Source organism: Bombus vosnesenskii, unplaced genomic scaffold, assembly GCF_011952255.1.
Source record: "Bombus vosnesenskii isolate JDL3184/JDL3185 unplaced genomic scaffold, Bvos_JDL3184-5_v1.1 scf7180000013319, whole genome shotgun sequence".
NCBI classification, from domain to species: Eukaryota; Metazoa; Arthropoda; class Insecta; order Hymenoptera; family Apidae; genus Bombus; species Bombus vosnesenskii.
This window is the reverse complement of record NW_022882964.1, coordinates 877,043-897,493: the sequence shown is the minus strand read 5'-3', so window position 1 is coordinate 897,493 and position 20,451 is coordinate 877,043. Positions and strand designations below refer to the sequence as shown.

The 20,451-nt window shown below is 26.3% G+C and overlaps 5 protein-coding genes across 7 annotated transcripts; 3 read left to right on the top strand and 2 right to left on the bottom strand.

Moving 5' to 3' along the window:
- The first annotated feature begins 239 nt into the window (after positions 1-239).
- LOC117235681 (uncharacterized protein F58A4.6) lies at positions 240-1,399 on the top strand. The gene is made up of 3 exons (XM_033497946.1): positions 240-729; positions 815-929; positions 1,055-1,399. The coding sequence occupies exons 1-3, from the start codon at positions 353-355 to the stop codon at positions 1,319-1,321; spliced, it is 759 nt and encodes a 252-aa protein (XP_033353837.1). The 5' UTR covers positions 240-352; the 3' UTR covers positions 1,322-1,399.
- A 109-nt stretch (positions 1,400-1,508) lies between these two features.
- Positions 1,509-6,611, bottom strand: LOC117235680 (bleomycin hydrolase). 2 transcript variants are annotated; one of them, XM_033497944.1, is made up of 4 exons: positions 6,480-6,611; positions 3,474-3,790; positions 2,562-3,389; positions 1,509-2,366 (listed from the first exon to the last, which is right to left on the bottom strand). In XM_033497944.1, exons 1-4 carry the CDS (start codon positions 6,487-6,489, stop codon positions 2,151-2,153), a joined length of 1,371 nt encoding a protein of 456 aa, XP_033353835.1. In that variant the 5' UTR covers positions 6,490-6,611; the 3' UTR covers positions 1,509-2,150. The 2 variants fall into 2 exon arrangements, with proteins under 2 accessions (XP_033353835.1, XP_033353836.1); XM_033497945.1 differs by having other exon boundaries at positions 1,896-2,366; positions 3,474-3,787; positions 6,480-6,574.
- A 2,064-nt stretch (positions 6,612-8,675) lies between these two features.
- On the bottom strand, positions 8,676-11,942 carry LOC117235757 (polymerase delta-interacting protein 2). The gene is made up of 6 exons (XM_033498079.1): positions 11,692-11,942; positions 11,008-11,163; positions 10,841-10,940; positions 9,976-10,317; positions 9,688-9,893; positions 8,676-8,986 (listed from the first exon to the last, which is right to left on the bottom strand). Exons 1-6 carry the CDS (start codon positions 11,784-11,786, stop codon positions 8,872-8,874), a joined length of 1,014 nt encoding a protein of 337 aa, XP_033353970.1. The 5' UTR covers positions 11,787-11,942; the 3' UTR covers positions 8,676-8,871.
- Positions 11,943-12,358: 416 nt separating this feature from the next.
- On the top strand, positions 12,359-20,281 carry LOC117235756 (required for meiotic nuclear division protein 1 homolog). Its single transcript, XM_033498078.1, has 5 exons — positions 12,359-12,894; positions 13,160-13,274; positions 18,883-19,102; positions 19,185-19,542; positions 20,007-20,281. The coding sequence occupies exons 1-5, from the start codon at positions 12,586-12,588 to the stop codon at positions 20,166-20,168; spliced, it is 1,164 nt and encodes a 387-aa protein (XP_033353969.1). The 5' UTR covers positions 12,359-12,585; the 3' UTR covers positions 20,169-20,281.
- LOC117235755 (glutathione synthetase-like) lies at positions 14,843-18,268 on the top strand. 2 transcript variants are annotated; one of them, XM_033498077.1, is made up of 4 exons: positions 14,843-14,941; positions 16,453-17,092; positions 17,174-17,580; positions 17,652-18,268. In XM_033498077.1, the coding sequence occupies exons 2-4, from the start codon at positions 16,461-16,463 to the stop codon at positions 18,074-18,076; spliced, it is 1,464 nt and encodes a 487-aa protein (XP_033353968.1). In that variant the 5' UTR covers positions 14,843-14,941; positions 16,453-16,460; the 3' UTR covers positions 18,077-18,268. The 2 variants fall into 2 exon arrangements, with proteins under 2 accessions (XP_033353968.1, XP_033353967.1); XM_033498076.1 differs by lacking the exon at positions 14,843-14,941 and adding an exon at positions 15,763-15,891 and having other exon boundaries at positions 16,424-17,092.
- Positions 20,282-20,451: the final 170 nt, after the last annotated feature.

Sequence of the window (20,451 nt, the reverse complement as noted above, 5' to 3'; positions counted from 1 at the left end):
ACTTTCTCTTCTTTACCACGCGTGTATATATAAGATGAACTAAACTTTTAACCTCAAATTGTCAACTGCAAACCTTACGTAGAAAATATTTCGTATAAGATATCTTTGAAATGTTAAAGGCAGAAGGATTTTTACATAAAGTAGTATAATTTTTTTATATGTTGAATACAGTTATTAATACTTTACAGATATAAAGTTTATCACCAATATTTGCAAAAGTTGGTCAAAGCAGTGTATGTGATACAAATTCTTAATATGTATTATTTATACTGTAATGTTGTAATGACCCTACATACAACGAAACAACATTCTCATATGTTTAAAGAAGCGTCTATTTTGCGGAATTAGAAAAATGGATAGTTCTATAAAATTGATTGTACATAAAGGTGGCACAATTTTCGATAGCATTATTGTTACACCTTATTCTGTAATTAAATATGAGCAGAAAGTAAGAGAAACTAAAAGTACATGTCGGATAAATGTTGACATAAACAAAGTCAATGAAAGTAACGAGATACAAGTAAACAGAATTTGCCTAAACAAAAGAGGACTTAATGCCTATGTTGTATCAGCATATATTATAACATTAGCAAATTCACAAACATATCGAAAAGCTGCACTTAAAAAATTATTACAATATTTAATGTACAGATTGTCAAACAGAGTGTATTTAGAAATGATTTTAATAAGATTGAAAATGCCAAGGAAACAATTTTTAGATTACAAATGGCAAGATTCTAACTGCTCAGTTAATTAAAGCCTTTTTTCATTATTGCTTTATAAAACTATACAATACAAATTCCTCTAATTTTAGGAATGAGAGAATGACACAAATGACAATGGAAAGAAGAGAAATTGATCATGCTATGTCTTGGTTGTCTACTTTGGGTGGAGCGTTTTCTGCTTTAGGGGAAGAATTTCAACAATGTGTAAGTTTTATATATTTTATTAATATGTATCTACTATATATTAAAAACTAGTAAATATTACATTTGATTGTTTTGTGCAATTATTTCTTTGAATAATTTATGTTTAAATGTATTTTTCTATCCAGGCACAGATGGCTGGAAAAATTTCCATGAAGCAATTTGAACTAGCACTTCGTCTCAGAGATCCCTTTCTAATTGCTCGTTGTAAACTATATACTGCCTTAAGCTTAATTCAACAAGGCCAATTAAAAGAACCAAAAAGAATGATAAAGTGTATTTACAAATTTTCTATAAGTTGGAATGATATTCGTTTGCAAAATATGTGTCAAGGTGTATGGGCAAAACTTCAATATTGTTATAAAATACAAAAAGAACGGCATAAAACTGTTTAATATTAGTAATATATAAAATTTCTAAACATAGTTTAAGATTAGGCTAATTAAATTTGATATTTATGTTTAGAAATAAATAATGTGTGTAAAATATTGTTTCCAAAGATGTATTTTTTGTAATTATTAAATAAATGTTACTAAAAGATATTTTGTTAAATTAAAAGTAATGACTAAATATATACATTTGCAACATTTTTATTAATCTTCATACAATTATTAAGTTTCTTTTCAACTTAAAAAACATTTAAAATAGAGGTATAATATGTAAATGTGAAGTCAAATACTATATTTTCGAAGCTTTTTAAATAAACTTAATGAAGCAATACTTTATGAAGTATGCATATGTAGAACACATATAATAGTACATCTTTTAATTTCTAACTTCTTTTGGTTTCTTCGTATAGTTAAATTACATATAACTTATATACTTAAGTGATATTTAAAATATAATAAAAAAAAAAGAAAGAAACGAAAGCAATTATTCTTAAGTAAACACAAACTATAAATTAGAAACAAAATTACACATGTGATTATCTTAAATTTTAGGAACTATGTTAAATATACAATCTTAATATTTTATTAATTATAGCAATATATATTATTTTAAACCTGAATAGGCGTTAAATAATCGAAATATCATAATTCAACTTTCTAGAGTTATTCCTTAATTGTTGTTAATGAACTATAAAAGTGTTAAAGTCTTAATTTATTGTACTTTGCTGTACCAATGCGCTCAAAACTGTATTTGATGTTTAATTTTTTATGTTATATATACACTTTTTTTAACTAAAATATTTTATCTTGAAATAGTTTTTAGCTTACATTATTATCAGTGAGCAAGTGTACCCATAGGATCCCATGCAGGTAAGGTAATGGGTTCTTGTTTAAATACATCTAAAACATCTGCAGGTACCAATTTTTTATCAATAACTGCTTCAAAAACAAATTCGGAAAACCAGTCGGCTGTTAGTAATAGATATCCTTTTTGTCCTTGATCGTCTCCCCAAGAATTCTCTACTCGGAACTGTTTAATTTTACCTTCATTCTGAAAAAGCAAAGAATTATAACAATTCATACTATACAATTCATAATACAAATACAGACACGTACATATCTCTCTTGCTTTTAATGATACTAAGAAATTTTTAATATGTAATCTTGAAAGAGGACTGTAGTATGAGAAAAAAATTCTTTACACAATCATTTTTCCTTAATTTTTAAAAAATCGCTACTAACTTACATCGATTGAAACAGCTGTAAGTGTCATTGCATGAACCATCATAGAATCTCCATAAAGTAATCTGTCAGCTTTTGTAAGATTAACTTGGATATCAGTTCCAAACATTAATTCAAAGTCATACGCTCTCAAATCCTGTATTCCTTGTTTAGCTATTAATCGTTTGTTCACATCGCATCCAAACCATACAGGTTCATTTTGTTTTATACTTTCTGCACATAATTTCATTAATAATTCAGGTGGTTGATTATTATAGAGTGTAGGTCTTCCTCCCAAAACATTTCCTAAACAGTCTATGGTATAAAGCTTTCCATATGGATTAGATGGCCTAGGATCTGTTACTAAACATACTTTATCATCTACATTGTAGTAGGGTTTCACATATTTCTCATAAAATTCTACTGGTGTAATAGGTCCAATACAATTATAATTCTTTGACTTGTCATAATATTCCCAGGTGATTGTTTTTGAAGGTATGCCTAAACAAATACCAATTATTCGATAGATTACAACCATTTGTTCTAGAATCTGAGCTTCTAATTGTTCATCTGTTGCTCCATTGGATATTAAATCTCTTAAAACTTTGGAATATTCTCTAAGTTTACTTTTCAAAAGTGTATTCATGCGCGAACTAGATTCACAATTGTATGATTCTGGGAAACAGATTTTAGGAACAAGACCGTGTCTATTTATAAGATTAACGACCATATCCCATTGTCCGCCATCACAAATAGGATCATGTAATAAGAATGACACTAACCGACCTTCTACAGGTTCATTTCGTTTAGCAGTTTTTACAATATTATGTAAGAAATAATTGCACCTTTCGATCTGTATAATGAAAAATATATTACCTAATAAATACAAAATAGAAGTCATATATACCGTGAGATATTATTTGTATATAATATTAACCTTATCCCAGAAGAACAAATAAGCTTGGCTGAATTCAAACTCATCCAAATTATATTGCTTCATAAAGGCACTCCTCATAACATTTAAAGTGGAAAATATCCAACATCTGCCAGAATTTTTTTGATTAGTTATAGGTTTTCCTTCCATTGCAATCTTGTGACTAAACACATGCTGCGTTTCTTGCAAAACCTTTCGCGAAATGCAAGCTTCCAAGGGATTGGTTCTTGTACACACATTTTGTGCCAAAGTGTTGCGATTATCTTCATAGAATTTTGCACGTAGTTGATCCAGAACTTCTGTCGTCAAGAGACCTGCTACTTAAAAATAAAATAACATTCAATCTCTTTCTTCAAAAATATTATATGAAAACTTTAATATTTATAACATTTTATATGATACATGCATGATTATTTTATGAATTACAGATGGGCATTATTGTTTCTTAGAAATTTATTAAAATTTTATGTATCTATATGGAATTTAAAACTTAATAATATAATACAATGTTTATCCAAATGTCATCAATATAACATTATTGTAATAATATGCACAATATCATATGCAATAGGATATAAGGATGAAAATAATTAAATTAAAAGAAAAATTAATTAATTAGAATCGTTTATAAGTCAAGAAAGTTAACTACTATTGATTTATTTTATACTAAAATACTATATATGCTTAATGTGGACATTCTATAAAAAATGATAAAGCAGTAAAAACAGGCAAGAAAAAAGGTACAATAAAGGATTTCTTGAATAGAATTGCAAAAGAAGTGGGGGGTCGGTGAAACAATGTACATAGACAAAAAGGAGAAGAGGAGATGGAGAGCACAGAAGATAAAAATAACAAAGGAATTGTAAGAAATAAAAATCGAAACAGAGACATTGCAGCAATATTAGGATCACTAGCAGGTTTTGTTGAAAAAGTTCAAGGCCTGAGTGGTGAAGTAAGGCAAAACAATTTTTCTATGGAGCAAGAAAAATGTAAAATAAATGACGGAGAAAGAAATTTGGTGGGAGGATAAGAGGAAAAAGATGTTGGATAGAATTAAACACCTTGAAGACAAGATGACTCAAACTAGGGAGAGGGAAGATCAAAATAATAATAAAATCATTGAATAGAACATAGGAGAAGTGGAAGGAAGAGTGCTAAGGGAAGTTAAAAGAAGTTCAGAAAGCCAGCTGAATGCAGAAGTGGAAAGAATGAGAAGAACGATTGAATTACAAGACAGAAGAGACAAGAAAGATAATATGATAATTAGAGGATTAACTCTAAATAAGGAAAGAATAAAGCAACAAATGGAAAGTTTCTTTAAAGAGATTATAAATGGTGACGTAATGTAAGCAAGAATAGGAAGTGTTCAAAGAAAAGAAATAACAATAGCTGGCATGTGAAGCTGGGAGGATGAACAAAATATTGAAGTATAAATATAAAATACTAGAATCTGCAAGGGTATAGAGAAAAAAGACAGAGGAGCTAAACTAGGATATCAGAAACTAAGGGTGTGTGGAAAATGGATAGAATAAGAGCAAAAATAGAGGCCAACTAATAGACGATACCAGGTTTTTTAATAAAATGACAGAGCAGAAACTATATTAAACTGGAACAGATAAAAGAAGGTAAAGATGCAAGCATGTTGGTTAAAAAATGCTTAGGAGAAAAAGAAAGGAAAATTGAAAAGACAAAAGATAGCAGAGAAAGAGAAGAATACTTGTGAAGAAATGGTTGCAGCCAGCTAGATGTAAAAAACCTAAAGCAGCAGGAAGTAGATATAATTAAAATTCTAACAGAGAGAGACAAAGAATTGCAAGACCAAGTGCAATATAATAAAATTAAGAAATCCAAATGTAATAGGAAGTACAGATATATCAACACTGGTTGAAAAAGGGAAAAAGAAAATGTATTTTTAAGTAATTTAGAAATTAACAAACCTTGACACCTTAACAAACATCTATTAAAAGACTGCTATAGGACAGGCATATTAAGAAAGAAAGACATAGTAGAAGGCATGATAAATGAAACGTTAATAATTTGGTTAAGAGTTTTAGAAAAAAGAAAAGGAGAACATAGGACCTGACAGAGCAAAATGTATATGTGATATTGTATATAGGTTAAAAGAAATAAAGACATATATGTTTAAGATTTAGTTTAGATATAAGATAAGTTGTATACATATATTTAAGGTAAAAATATAGACAACTGTAAGATCTCAGATTCAAGTACTTTAAAAGAACTACAGAAATGAGTAGCAATTCAAGTCTTTTCCAGGCTGCAAGAACAAGAATAAATACATCAATCTATTATGCTTATGATCATAATTGTTCATGAGCAATATTTTCCATTAAATCTTGTTAAAATACATTTAAATTAATATAATTTTAATCTAGATTAAACTACAGTTTATTAAAATAAAAAAATATATATGTTAAACAGTATATCTAAAGAAATGTATATTAGAATTAGTTGTAAAATGAATATTACCATAATACTAATAAATATTAACAATTCATAAAAATTCGAATCAGCCGTAATTCATAATATTCAATATTTTCCAAATAATTGTAACATTACTTCTTTTTTAAATAAAATATAATACGCAGTATTCTTAAATTAACAGGAAATATCTGTGCGAAAACATTTCTATGTAAATACATACATATGTTTTTAGTTTAGCTGAAATTCTGAAATATCAAACATTCCAAAGAACTTAACTACTTATTTAAAAAATATATATAACTAATTGTTTCGTAGAATAATTAAGGCGTTGCCGTGAACTAATTAGAGCTAATTAATTTTTTTAGAAAGTAAATATTTTATTAACAGCAAGTATCAATACAATAAGAGTTAATAAGGGCGGGGAGTGGCTAAACAGAGAATTTAACAGAATTTAATATTCTTCAATTTAATAAAACTTCAATTCTTCTATAATTGTATTGCACAAATATTGTATTGAAAAGAAGGATGAAAACTAAATACATGAATGTAAATAAAAACGTAACTTACAGGCAACCATCGTGATGTATGAATTCTTCTTGCTGTAACTGCTGTTACGTTAAGTTACGTGGTTTTAGGGAAAAGATGAGTGGGTTGGTGCCCGTGGAATGCTGAACCGTTCTGTTCTCTGGAGTGCGCGGTAATTGAAAAGACTTTTATAGGTGTACACTTTAATAAATCTAAACTTTGTTCAAAACTTGTACTTTGCTTTAGAAACTAGTTCATCAAGAATACAACAGGACTATCTCTCGAAAGTCAACTGAAATAATCTGACAAAATTCGTTCTCGTTTTCGATTTTCGACTCCTGCACCTTCTCAAGCTCTAGGTTCCCTTCCTTGATCCTGCTGGTCCAATGAGGGGTGAGTCTCACCTCGCTGATCGGGTCTCGTTTTCTTGAGTAGATGGAAGTGGAAGTATTGCATCGTCCTTCCAGGAAAAGAATGCATATGCGCGGCGAGAAACAAAAAATCTACGTGAATTGTCGAGGATAAGATACCGAGAAATTATATTAAGAGGGTCGATCTGTTAATTTGGTACGATAATAAATAGTCTAAAGTTCTGAGTCATTTCCTCCTCCTAATAGGCTGACTTAATGAATATTTGAGTGGTATAAAATTTTCTATTTGCATATATAATCAGTCAATTTCGCTCTCGGTTTATATGAGATATCTCTAGTTTTTAGATACAATCATCGAAGCTAAATTCATTCTACTATATTAAAGACAAGTTCTCATGATGGTGTAACTGCAATGGATTCAAAAGTCTCCAACAAATATTATGTGAAGTTTAAAAGTTACGAATACGTAGCACCAAAAATGAGTAGATCTCTAATATTAAGTACATCTACTACATCTCTCTAACTAGTTATTCATCATCCACTCATCACCCAGCTATGTACTCACCCCTGATATAACTTTTGTTACATACAGTCAGTCATAAAAGCTTCCGTACACTCTTTAAAATAGAATAACTTTTTTAATATTGTACCAAATGACTTGAGTCTGTTTTGAGAAGTTAGAAGCATTAGTTTACTAGATGATGTGTAAAAAAGTTTGGAGAAAATTACTACTTATCGAAAATGCGGAGGAAATAATAAGTATCGCCTTTTACAACTTTTGTATCTAAGCTTTTGAAAAGTATATTTTGTAGATTTAATCTAAGAAGGTTTGTGCAAAATTTCATTGAAATCAGTTACTATAGACTAAACGTTACTATAGACTGCAAATAATTAAAAATGATGAAAATCGCAGTTTTTTACGATATTCGGTATGTAAATGTAATAAATCTAAAGATTCTTATATCTTTCGATGCCTGTCGCTTGTTTCTGCATCAATTGATTTCGATTAAATTTTCACCATATACATACATAGCTGACATAAATCTACAAAACGTATTTTTCAAATTTTCATTACAAACTCAGATAAAATAGTTGTAAAAAGCGACTTTTACAATTTTCTTCGTAATTTCAACCAATTGCAATTTTCTCAAAATTGGCTTACATATCACCTAGCAAACTAATCCTTCCTTCCTAACTTTACAAAAAAGCTCAAGTCGTTTGATTCTATTTTAAAGAACGTATTCTGTTTTAAAGGATAAACGGACACTTTTTTGAGTGACCGTACATGCACTTAATTCATTTGATAGAATTATAGAAAGATAATCTTATTTATATTTCTTATTGATTTGTATTTTTTCTTTAAAGCAAATGAAGATATTTAAACAAAAATATGTCTGGAATTCAACTCAAAACATTATATCGTAAACGAATTAAAAAGCGAACATTAACGTTAGTGGAGAAGATTTTTGACAATATTTTTCAAGATATGTTTAAATTTCTCTGTTCATAAAATAATAATTTAATAATAAAATATACAATAAAATATATAATAAAATATAATAAATAATAAAGTATCTAGGATTATATTTAATTTTTGAAAACATTATCAATTAACATTTGGAAATTCAAGAAATTTTTATATAATAACATTTGCATATGCATTTTATAAAATATATATATTCAGTATTTAAGTTCAGTACACGAAATTATCAATCTTATTGGTGGCTTTTAATTATTTCAAGAGATAACATATTTGTTTATTCTTAATTTAATTACAAGATAAAGAACAGCTATATTTATACAATTATATTTTATTCATATATCTATTTGTAACAGATCTTACTATATTTAAAATAACATGATAAAATATTTGTTATAAATTTACTATATACCAAAAACTACACAGCTTAAATTCTACTCATAATATTTATAATCAAATATTACAATCGATATAAGTATTATTATATAAGTATAGATCACATGTATTAGCAAGTTTATATTGTTCATCAATTTTTAGTGTTATTTATTTTCCATCACTTTCCACACCGCATTACATAATTTGTTTAAGAATTGATATTCATATCTGTAGGTGGTTTCTCTATTTTAGATTCCAAAGAAAATGGTGGAATCCTACAATCAAATGCATATCCATCTTCCCTTTCCATTCTGAATGTACCCCTAAAATATAACATAATATGACATATTTACTATGCTGTAACACTTACCTTTATACACATTACAATCAATAATATTAAAACATTTTTAGACTGTGTCATACAACTGATGATGCAATTGAAAAAGCAGTAATTTTACATAAAAGATAAAATTCAAAAATATAGGACAAATTTTTCAGCACAAGACTAAGACATTTGAAGATTCTTTGATTGTGTGTGCATTCAAGTTCTTATTATATAGAACTCTCATCAAATCTATAGTAGGAACATGTAATAAAAACAACAATTACTTTCTCAACATTGAGAAACATTAGTAACAAAAAAATCTTTGCTCTTTAAGAACTCTACGTAGTTAAAACTCGGTTAGATGCACACATAACCAAAATACGTTCAATTCTTTTAATTATATAATTTTATTTCACACTTTTATTTATTAATATTTTTCATACCCTTGAGAATCCACCTTTGAATATTCTATTCCCAGTTGCATCATTTATTGCAAGATATCTTATGCAAGTTTAAAAGAATTTATATTTTGTTAAATCTACATTAAAAGCTAAGGGTACATGTAATTCAAATATTATTGAACACTATAATTTTATTAAAGAATAAAAGAATATTGTAATTTCTTTAATTATTAAATTAATATATACAAAATAATTTTTACTGGAATATATTGAACATAAAATAATAATAAATACATACCACATGTGACCACTTGCAGCTTGCAAACTCACATGACTACTATATTGAAAAGCAGGTAAAATTTTTGATAAGACAGGTTCCTGACCAACAACACCTCGTCCTCGTACAGTTTCCAATGTGCCAGAAAGACTAAATATTCTCCAGTGTCTTTCACGTAATTGCACACTCATATCACCCAAATTTTCCAATCGAATGCAGTAGCGCCACTAATTTATTTAATTAGGATGGAATTATTTATTTGAAGTTAGACTAACTTGCAATTTGTAACAAGTATGTTTTAATACTTACCCAGTGTGCAGCTGTAGCTTGATTTCCTCTATAACCCATATAAAACGGAATTACAGTAACACGAACATTTTCAGTAGTTTCTTTATGTACATCTGATAACTCCAACCATGGATGATTCTTTTTCTGCCATGCTCTTAGGGTTTCTTGTGCAACAAAACATGGATCCTGATTTGGATTATATGCTAGGAACTTGTCAAATAGTTCATGTTGCAATGCAGTTTTCTCATTTGTAGTATAAGGCAAAACATCTTCATGAGCAACATAATCCAATCCTGGGACTGTATATAAGCTATGACTACTTTCATGATTACTCAAAAATGTTACAGCTTCTGTCTGAGCACGCTACATATAAACATATAAGATTGATTTATAATGTTAATTTTTTTTTCTATATATTTAAGGGAATATTTTGCTCTAGAAGATTAACAAATTTCATTGAGTTTCATGGAGTTTTTAACATTTTTCTTTTTTACTATCATAAGAATATATTCTTAAAATATTGGTTTGGAAAGTTTGTAGCATTTCTAACAATCGGTACAAACTTCTACTGTACATGATGAGATTGAATAAAGACTTTTTAAAGAAATCACAAAGCTTACTAAAAATATTATATCTGCACACGCTATGCAATAAAATTTTAATTCTAAGGGAAATAAATTGCCCTTAACTTTTTCATTATGAATTTTTTATATACATATAAACAACTCAATTTATATGTATATACATATGTTATTAATATAAAATTCACAAAATTACCAGATTTATAAAAGTTTTAGGTTTCCTTTCATGTAGCAAAACATGACTCAAACATAGTTGTCTAGACTAAAATATCCCTGTGATATTTTACTCATCCTTTCATACTTACTATAAAAGGATAATCTCTTTGGTCAATTAGTACTTGATAAAAGGTATGAGTTCTACCTTTTACTTCTTTTCCCACACTATTATAGTGATCATTTGTATTTCTAAAAACAAATGGAATTTTTAAGTAATTTATTAATTATTTACTTTGCAACTATAAGATTACTTTACCCTTCTCTTTTATTTGGAATATCTCTGTCATAAACTCTTGCTGTCCAAGGAAATAATATTACACCTCGGTAACCAAATACTCTATGCAGAATTAATTGACCAGTTTCATACTTTCCTTGTAATTTTGGTGTTTCTAATTTTCCCACTTCTGCCAATCTACAAAAGAAGGTTATTATAGTATTTGGTTCAGATTACAGATTTTTATGTAAATATATATTTTGATGAGCACAACTAAAGAAATAGAGCTTAAATAAAGATTTATGTTTATCAAATACTATACCAAATATTGTATTTTAAATATTATTCCATATTATTTGTTTCCATGTAACTGTCCCACAGTCTAATAATCAACTTCTTATTAAAGTATATAGTAATCTAATATTTATATTTCTTATTTTTGAACACTATGTATTTAGAAAAAATACATATTCATTGATATCTCATTCTATTATTAACTATTTACTAGAATGTTTTAATACATTTCATATATCATGCTCTTTTTATATAGTTAAGATTTTAAATTAAAAAAGACATTGTTAAAAATGCATAACATTGAAGACAATGTAATTATTAATTTAATTAAAAGGCTTCATCCCCATATGTGTTTTGAAATAGAAAAATAAATAAATAATTTACTTTATTCAATTGATGTACATATTTAATTTGTTATGAAGTTTATATTACCTGATGTGTCTTACATGATGCAAACAATATTTTTTCGGCGCTTTGAGAAGATAGCATTTTAATTTGCAAGTAACAAGATTTCGAGCAAGTTCCATGCTTTCTTAAGAAGTGTTTTTAATAAGGCACAATTTTTAGTTTAGACCGTGAGATACTGGATCGAAAATACATGATAATGCCTTCTTGACATTTTGGTAGCTTTTTACTACGTTACGACTACCAACGAGGATCATATGTTCTGTTTAGATGCGCACCTAAAAAAAAGGCGCATTCTTATGTCGATCACGAATTGAAAACATAAAATAAGATTTAAAAAATCCTTTTAGTATTTAAATATTTTTCTTTTTCGTTCGCACGTTATACATTGCACATATTTCGTTTATAAATATATTCATTGTAAGAAAATGGTCCCTTCTGAAATTTGAACCGATCTCCTTCGAAGTAACAAAACAAAACCGTGCGCTTCTTTTTTCAAATTGTGTTCTCAAACATTGTTACATTATATAAAAGAATAGGAAAAAATGTTATCTGTATTTGCTCTGTCACACACATTTGTCACACGCATCTGTATACACATTTTTTCTGCTATTCGTCGGTACGGTACGTAGGAACAGGATCGTATACGACTGTAGGTACAAGGATACAAGATACGAACGACATATACATATATAGGATGCACCAGCAATCATAATATAAAGCTATATATGTGTATATAAACATACATTACGTTGTGTGTTGCAAGCTAAATAAATATTACTCGTAATATTACTGATTCTCTTATTAAAAATAAAACATACATATCTGACTAAAATATAGAAAAAATTTAATGAAATATTTCTTATTTTATGTTTGTTAACCAAATAGAAAACAGAATTTTTATACATAATATTGAATAAAATGAATTACACGATACAGAGATTTATTATATTAACGTGCAGGAGCAACATTAATTTTAATATTTCTAGAAAAATAAATACTGTTTTTACATCATACAATCATGTGTTAACAACACGTGTATTTATGACAAAACTCAGCTTACAATTACGTTATAATAACTTGTTATATACTACTAAAGTTCAGTTTGAAAAAGATAAATCTAATTTGAAATTACTCACGAATAAAGGTGCAAATAATTATTCTTCTGTTCAAATGAAAAAAAGGACCAAGAAAAGGACAGCTGTTTCTACCAAAGATGAAATGAGTACTGTAAGTAATTATAATTATAGAGATATAGAATATATCAATTATCATAGTAAGATAAAATTTGAGAATGAAAGAAATAAGATTTAATTTTCTCAGAAAAGGAAATACCTTAAGTAAAATACTTATTTTATATTTATATTAAATTAATATGTAAGAAATTAACTAGGAAGAAGGAGAAAGAAAGTAGAAATTAATTAGAAAGCAATTTTTATAAAATTTATATAACCAAAAACTATACATTTAAATTAAAAATTCCGTCTGTTTACAGGCATATAATGTAAAAGCATTGACTACTTCAGAAGAATATAATTTGGAAGCTTTAGTGCAAGGTCTTATTGAACAAAAGCTATATGTGCCTAGCAGTATACAAACATCAACTAACTGTAAGTATACTAGAATTATTAGATTTCATTCATGATATAGAATTGTTTTAGAGTTGTAAGTATTTATAAGTATTAGGGGTACATCATATGAATATAATCAAATAAGAAGTGTTATATAAATATAGTACACGTAACTTTAAATTTCAATATTGTCCTTAATTTTATGCCATTGGCCTGTTATGTGTAAACTAACTTTAAAAAAGAGAGGTACATCAAAGAAGTATTAGATTGATTCATTGAAATGAAATAAGTTCAAAATAAGCATTATAAGGTAATGAATACAGTGTTTTATTGTTATCAGTTTTGTATCAGTAACCATAGCGTAGATTTTAAAATGGACAGTAACAGTTAAGGACTATCTTTGTAAACCTAATCTTGTCTTATAGCATAGTAACTGTAAATCTGTTGTTATTTCCATTGTATTTCATACTTTTATGTTATAAATTTTTAATGAAGCTTGAAATAACAAATCTATATATAACATTTTTTATTTAACTGTACCTGCAGAATGCATTTACAAGGTTTGACTCTGAGACTCAAGGTCAAACTCTGAACACCCTGTATATGAATCTAACTATTGTATTTTAACACACAAAAAGCATCTTATAAAAGTTTTCATCTTTTAAGACGCATATATATATAGATGATAATGTATATTAGAATATTAAGTTTATTATTCTGATATCTATTTTATATTAATTATCCTATTATATTAATAACTGAATAATATAAGAACTAAATAATTTAATAGAATATAGTAAAATCAAAGGATGCTTAATAAACATAGACCAGTAAATTACTAAAAAGTAAACTTCAGAATATTTTAATTAGCACTATTCAAATCTTAAATTATTCTATTAAGAAATTATGCAATATCTATTTTATAATTGACAATGAACTATACATAATTAGTCTTATATTAGCACAATATGCCTTTAGTGATAACTAAACTATAAGTGCTTATGCACATCTAAATTTGCATAAGCTGCCAAAAGCAACAATTTGAGCAGAGATTTATTTCACACATTAGATATAATAGTGTCAGTAATACTTTGAAAATTTTATATATTTCTGCAAATTATGTGCATTTTATATATGCAATTTTCCATAAATGCATAAACATCTATAGTTTAGCAATAACGAATTTGATGTCTATACATTTGATATACATATGTATTGTCCCTTTGGCCATTCATAGTTTATTGCAATAAAATAAACAATATAAACTGGAATTATAAATTGTTTGATATGCATTACTTTTGCAAAATTTGTATAATTTAATTTGTGAAGCTGTTCTTTGATGATAGGATATAAAGCTTGAAATTAAAATTGATAATTACTAAAATAAACAATGCGTAAAATAATGAAAAAATAAAAAATATTTATATTAATATAAAATATGTATATTTAAAAAAATTGCAAAATATTAATCATTATTATAATACAGTTATTTAATTTCATTTTAAATTATTAATGATGTATTTACATAATAAAGTTAAAAGTAAAAAAATAATTAATAAACAAATCTTCTAGCAATAAGAATACATTTTATCATGTTATTTGAGTGATGATTATTTGAACGACATGTTTGTCATTTTGTTTGTCATATATATTTATATAAACAACTATAAAAGGAATTAAATTACATTATGGTAAATTAGAAATAGGTAATTACATATATAAAATATCTAAATAGTAATTGATAAATTAATATCAAACAAATAATAGATTTACTAAATTAATGAATTATACTTTTAGATTGAAACTTTTTTATTAGTACAGTAATTTATTTAACCACAGATTATATATATATATCTTTTTAGATTGTATTATCAGAATAATTTTTTATCTGAATACATATATTCATTAAAATGATATTTTTTATCTATATAATGTATCATTAAAATATCAAATATTGAACAGGTTATTTCAGTTTTAATATAATTTTGAAAAAAGTATTTTGCTTTTACAAATTAAATTAATGAATAAATATAATTATTCAGTCAAATAAAAATTCTAATTTGAGGTTAAAAATATAAAGTAAAATATTCTTTTTATTTATATGGATAAAAATGTAAGTGTAAATGTTATTATATTTGATAATGAGATTTTGGAATGTTTCTCTAACCTATAAATATGTATATGTTTCATAACTATATTTGTGCAATAACAGGAATGTAAAAAATTTATTTACATAAAATGAACAAATATTCTTCAATATCTTTTATTTGTGTAATCTCAAACTAATATATAATTAGTTAGTAATGTATAATAATAATATATAATAAAAGTGCAATATCATGTTCATGTTTATTTATTTTAACGTTTATTTAATATTTTTTATCGATATTTTTACAGCATTCTTAATATTTATAAATGCTGTATAAAAGTATTAAAATGATAGAGTGTATTAAAATTATATATATGAAATATTATCTATATATAATACACGGTTCAATAAAATGAGAAATGTGACTATTTGTAGTTTTGTATACTTTAGAGATTACGACGCCATATATTGCCTATACAGAATTAAAAAGTATGCTTATCATCAAAAGAGTGTAGTCGTATTATTGCGATACGCTATTGCAACCTTTTCTTGACTTCGTGCAACAAGGTATTCTTAAAATTAAATTGTTTTCTTTTTAAAAAGTACATATATCTTTGCATATATTCCATTGAATAAATGAATAATTATTTATTAATATTAATTATTTACAATTAGGTATTTTAGATTTTTTTGTATACATAGCATATATATAGGTGGACTGCCTCTGAATATTTATCTTTTTAGTAAACAATTATATTACTAGAAGTTAATTATAATATTTATTATATATAGAGATAATTTCTGTATAAAATAGCAGTACTTCCTATACATTTCCTTAGAATAAGAATTATTTATTTTGCACGATATTAATTTTTAAAATTAAAAAATCAAAAATATTTAAATATTTTCCATGGAAAACTTTTATGTATATATTGTATGTAATACAAAAAATGTTTAAATTTCATTGATATATTCATAATAGGTTTCTAGAAATGTATAATCTAAAGAATTAGATATATTAGCAACAAAGTTTATATAATTTTAAGTGACGTAAATTTTTTAAATTATCACAATTTACATAAAATCTGTGGTTTAAAAGGTTTTATGTAAACATCTACGTTAAGGAAGGAATAAGTATGGACACAGAACTTAGTTTACCTTCTTCTAAACAAGAGCTCGAAGAATTGATAGAAAAAGCAAAAGATTGGGCACTTATGCATGGAATGTGTATGAGATCAAAACAAAATTTTAATGAAAACATCTTACAATTTGCACCGTTTATTCTGATGCCATCTCCATTTCCTAGAAAAGAGTTCGAGAACGCTTGTTCGATTCAAATAATATTAAATATACTTATGCATAGAGTTGCCCAGGACTATAATTTCTTAAAAGCAACTTTAGAAGAAACGATTAAAGTTGACAGTTTTACCAAAAAGTTATTTGAAATCTGTAAAATTATAAACAAAGAAGGGGGATCAGCACAAAAAATATCTCTTGGTATATTGCGTTCAGACTTAATGTTGGATACATCTTGTCCACAAGAAGATACAATTAAGAAATGTATACCATATTGTTGTTGGAAACAAGTTGAAATAAATACAATTGCATCTGGCTTTGGTTGGTTAGGACCTGCTTCAACTGAATTACACAAATTTGTATTAAGAGAGCTTGGATATTATAAAGAAATAAAAAATCTTCCAGAAAATAATGCACTGGAAATAATATGTTCAAGTATGATTAAAGCATGGAAGATATATGGAAATGAACAGTATGTTTCTAATCAAATTACAGGTTATATTACAGATCTTACAGGTTAAGAAAATTTAAATATATATTTAATTATTTACAGAGCAGTAATTTTATTTGTTGTTGAGGATGTTACATATAATATATGTGATCAACGCTTTCACGAATTTGAAATTAAGAAACAGAATCCAAATATTAGAGTCATTCGTAGAAATTTAACACAATTGGCAGCTACTGCCAAATTGGGTTCTAATAAGGAATTGATAGTAGACAGTTATATTGTATCTGTAGTGTACTACCGATGTGGGTATGAACCTGGACAATATCATACACAGAAAGAATGGGATGTAAGATTATTAATAGAAAGATCATTGGCAATTAAGTGTCCTACCATACAGTATCATTTAGCAGGAACTAAAAAAGTTCAACAAGCACTTGCAAAGCCAGGTGTAATTAGTAGATTTTTAAAAAATGAAAGAACATGTGCAGAGATCAAAGAAATATTCACTGGTAAGTGAATTATTTTACTAGTAATATATCACATTGAGATATTAATTGAAATATTATGTTGTTTTGTATAGAACTTTATGCATTAGATTTTGATGAACGTGGGGATGCTGCTATAGAAATGGGAATTACAAATCCACATTGTTTTGTACTTAAACCTCAACGAGAAGGAGGTTGCAATAACAAATATGGATTAGATATAAAATATTTTTTAGAGTCTATAAAGAATAAGCAAGACAGAGTAGCTTGGATTCTTATGGACAAAATTCATCCTCCAATTCACAAGAGTCATATGATCAGACCTGAAAATAATATGAGTACAGAATCCCAAGAATTAGTTTCTGAATTAGGAATATTTGGTGTTATAATAGCAGATGAAAATAATGTATATCTTAATAAGCAAAGTGGTCATATGTTACGGACAAAGTTAGCTACTGCTAATGAAGGTGGTGTTGCATCAGGATTGGGTGCATGTGACAGTCCATTTCTAATAGATTGAAGACACATACATAAATTGACAGACACATACTTTTAATAAGATATGAAATAATATTATATACGAGATGAAATTTTAATTTGTTATAGGGATATATTAAAACAGTGTACTGAGTATTACTTCTCAAAGTCAAATTTGATAAGTTATGCAGCATATACATAATATTTTTTAATATACATTATCATAAATAATTATCTATATATTCTTTTTTTTATTTAAATGTGAAGCTAAAATTTCTTTATTCAAATATATGTTTCGTACATAATGTTTATTTTATATACATATAAAATGAACCAAAATGAACATACTTACTACCAGTGTGTATTTAAGATAATACATCTTCCATTTATTTATATGTAATGGTGTTGTCATATTTTAATAAAATAAATGCTTATAGTAAGTATTTGTAGTATTATATATATTATAGCAAACTTGTGAAGTACTGATAATGAAATATATGTTAAAATTACAAATTTATATAAAAATTATAATGTAATTGAAAGGTATATAATTAAGATTGTATTATCTAAAAAATGTTCCCAATTTATACAATAATAGTAATCAAATGAAGTTTTGAAAAATATTTTATATGCAAAAAGTTTTAGACTTCTGAGAATCTTTAATTTATTGGTATCTTAAATATTATAACTTTTATGCAATACATTTTTTTAAAATGCATATGTATACAAATATTTCAATATGAATAAACATTATTTTTATATGCGATACTTATTTACTTTATTTTTTTCATAATTCCATAATTCCAAATAAGTAAAATAGGATGTGCTTTATTTAGATTATCTTTGCAGCTTCACCAGATGTTATACATGCTGTGGCAAAGTATGATGTCAGCCATGAACAAAGAGAAGTTTTCTTTTTCCGAGAAGGCACTATAGTGGCATGGAATATTTCTGAACTCGAATGTGAAAATATATTAGAATTTTTAAAAAAATACGAACAAAATCGTTATATGGAATGCATTGTAAAATCTGAAAGTGAAGTAATGTGTTACAGTTATGCGGATCATGGGTAATATCTATTAAAATTTAAGAGATTTAAATTTCATTATTTTTCAATAATTTTAGTTCTTTGCTCTTTAAATATTTTACAGAAAAAGGAATCATATAAAGGATGGTAACATTATTTTAGCTTTAAACGCAACAAATTTAGATAAATACACATTCTCAAATGCAATGGCACAATCAGTCAAGTTAGGTATATGGGAAGCATCTTTAGACCATTATATAGATTCCATAGCATTTGTTACTGAAGATTTAAAGTCTGGCAGAGAGCTTAGAATGACTCAACATGAAGTATTAAGAAAGCAAGGGGAATTATTTGCTTTGCGACATTCAATTAATTTAAGCTCAGATTTATTAGACACTCCAGATTTCTATTGGGAAAGGGATGATTTAGAACGTCTTTATCAAGAAACTTGCTCGTATTTTAACATTGCAAAACGCACAAGAGTAAGTTAGAAAAGGTCATTGATTTGGCTATGTATTATGAGCTTGTATATAGAGTTTATAGAAAATTGTGGTATTAAAAGTAAATTATTCCTCGTAGAAAAGTAGTAGTCAAGAAATAGTCAAGAATGTAGAATGAAATTTTTATTACAATTTTTTAAAGAATTTTAAAAATAAAGATATAATACATAGTATATATTTATTTATTGCTATATATACTAATTTACTTGTTTATTTACAATTACACTATTGGAAAAATTATTAAACATGATTACATTGTTAAAACATACAAATTTTTATTATGTGAATGTGGGATGTAAAATTATAATATTTTAGATACCTATTAAACTAGATAAATACATATTTAAACTATTTGTTTTACTATTTTTACGTTACTTTTGTATGAGGAACCACTTAATTTTCAATACTCTATGTATGATATGCAAATATATAATTTTATTTTGTAGGTTATAAACGAAAAATTAAATCATTGTGTTGAACTTGTGGGAATTTTAGCAATGCGTTTAAGCGATCGCCATCATATTCGTTTAGAGTGGATGATCATTATTCTTATCATGGTCGAAGTTGTTTTTGAAATATTACATTACATCAACAGATATTTTTCATAGTTTAATATCTATAATTGTATTTATAAGGTCTAAATTAGTGTAATAGTAATTGCTATTATCTATATTGTATTTAATTGTAAAAAGATAAATACATATTATAAATAAAATTTATACTTTTGCGCAGTTAAACTTTAGAACCATGTGGTGTTTATTCATGTTAATATATTTGTTTATAATGTTGTTATTAATTGTTGGCTAATTTAATACTATAATTACATTATTTTATTTTACGATCACACTTTACTCTATTCTATTTTGTGATCAGTTACATACATATATTATT